General features: G+C 65.2%; 1 protein-coding gene across 1 annotated transcript; it reads right to left on the bottom strand.

Annotated features, from left to right (window-relative positions):
• Positions 1 to 4: 4 nt before the first annotated feature.
• LOC122193816 lies at positions 5 to 1,780 on the bottom strand (the record flags this gene model as incomplete). Its single annotated transcript, XM_042894699.1, has 3 exons — positions 5 to 496; positions 570 to 746; positions 1,466 to 1,780. Coding segments are annotated over 3 exons (984 nt in total), but the record flags the coding sequence as incomplete, so codon positions are not given.
• Between the last annotated feature and the right edge of the window lie 289 nt (positions 1,781 to 2,069).

Below are 2,069 nucleotides of genomic sequence, written 5' to 3'. Positions count from 1 at the left end.
GTTGGATGGAGATGGAGGCAATGAGGGACAGTTGGGGACAACTGGGGACAATTACTGGGGACAGTTGAGGATGGTGGAGGGCAATTAGGGACGGCTGAGGACAACGGAATGCAAAGTGGGGACAATGAGAGACATTTGGGGGACAACTGGGGACAGTCAGGGACTGCAGGGGACAATTGGAGACAGTCGGGAACCGCTGGGGACAGCTGGGGACAACTGGGAATGGTTGGTTGAAGGACAACTGGGAACTCATGGGTTGGGGACAACTGGGGGGCGGCAGGGAACAGCTGGGATGGCTGAGAGCTGGGGGACACGTGGGGACAGTTGGAAAGACCTGTAGGGACAAGTAGGGACTGCTGGGGACAACCAGGGATGGTCGAGAGCCGGGGACAGTTGGGGACAACATGGAAAAGACCTCCAGGGACAGCTGGGGACACTGGGGGACACTCACCGCCTCGCCAGCCAGCTCCTTGGGCGGGTGCCCCAGCTCCTGCAGCTGGAAGAGAGCAGCGCCCCATCAGCACCCGCCGCCAGCCCCGCGTCCCCCCACCGCGTCCCCACCTCCCCACCTGCTGCATCAGCTCCAGCACGGCCTCGAAGCGCGCCCTCCTGTCCCCCTCGCTGTCCTCGGGTCGCTCGGCCTCCAGCTGCTGGCAGATGCGGCTCATGACGCCGTGCTGCGCCCGGTAACGCTCGTACTGCTCCTCCGGCAGCGCCGCCCGGTGCCGCTGCAGCCACTCAGGGTACTGTGACAGTGACAACAAGCAGCTCCCATTTGTCCCCTTCCCCATCCCCAGGACCCTCGCACCCCAGCTCCCACCAGCAGCGCCCCGCATGCACCCCAGTGCTGCCCGGTGCAGGCACTCAGGGTGCTGTGACAATGACAACAAGCAGCTCCCATTTGTCCCCTTCCCCATCCCCAGGGCCTTTGCCCCCCAGCCTCCCACCAGCAGCACCCCACTGTGCGCCCCAGCACTGCCCAGTGCCGCTGCAGCCACTTGAGGTGCTGTGTCAATGACAACAAGGAGGTGTCCCTGCTGCCCCCAGTCCTCCCACCTGTCCCCATCCCCAGGGCCTTCGCCCCCCAGCTCCCCACCAGCAGCGCCCCACCGTGCGCCCCAGTGCTGCCTGGTGCAGGCACTCAGGGTGCTGTGACAATGACAACAAGCAGGTGGCCCTGCTGTCCCCATCCCCAGGGCCTTCGCCCCCCAGCTCCCACCAGCAGCACCCCGCATGCACCCCAGTGCTGCCCAGTGCAGGCACTCAGGGTGCTGTGACAGTGACAACAAGGAGGTGTCCCCGCTGTCCCCATCCCCAGGACCCTCACCCCCCAGTTCCCCACCAGCAGTGCTCCACCGTGCGCCCCAGCACTGCCTGGTGCTGCTGCAGCCACTCGGGGTGCTGTGACAGTGACAAGGAGCTGCCTGTCCCCGCTGTCCCCGCTGTCCCTGCTGTCCCCCCTCACCTTGTCGGTGATCTCCTTGAGCGAGGGGTAGAGCACGTCACGGCTCAGCAGGTGCTGCAGCACGCTCTGCACCACGGGCAGCACGCCGCCCTCCCCGCTGCCCTCCTCCAGCCCCAGCCCTTCCATGGCCTTTGCCAGATCCTCCTCTGATGCTGCCGAGCCCTGCGGGTGACAGCGGGGACATTGGGGACACGCGCACCTCTCAGTTGGTGTCCCTGAGCAGCGTGAAGACGTGGGGATGTTGGGGACACCAGGGATCAGGGGACAGCCCTCTGTATCCCCAGGTCCTGTGGGGATGTGGTGACATTGGTGACATCAGGGCTGGGGACAGCCGTCTGCCCATGTCCCCAGGCCCTGTGGGGACACAGTGACATCAGCAACACCAGGGACCAGGGCTGGGGACAGCCCTCATTCCATGTCACTGAGCCATGTGGGGACATGGGGGGTTGGTGACATCAGGAACTGGAGTTGGGGACAGCCATCCGCCCATGTCCCCAGGCTCTGTGGGGACACAGTGACATCAGTGACACCGTGGACCAGGGCTGGGGACACCCTTTGTTCCACCAGGCCATGCAGGGACGTGGTGACTGACACTGGTGACAGC

Source organism: Lagopus leucura, unplaced genomic scaffold (assembly GCF_019238085.1).
Source record: "Lagopus leucura isolate 7727_CA_CO unplaced genomic scaffold, USGS_WTPT01 55283-0_obj-0_obj, whole genome shotgun sequence".
NCBI classification, from domain to species: Eukaryota; Metazoa; Chordata; class Aves; order Galliformes; family Phasianidae; genus Lagopus; species Lagopus leucura.
This window is presented reverse-complemented; position numbering and strand designations above follow the sequence as displayed.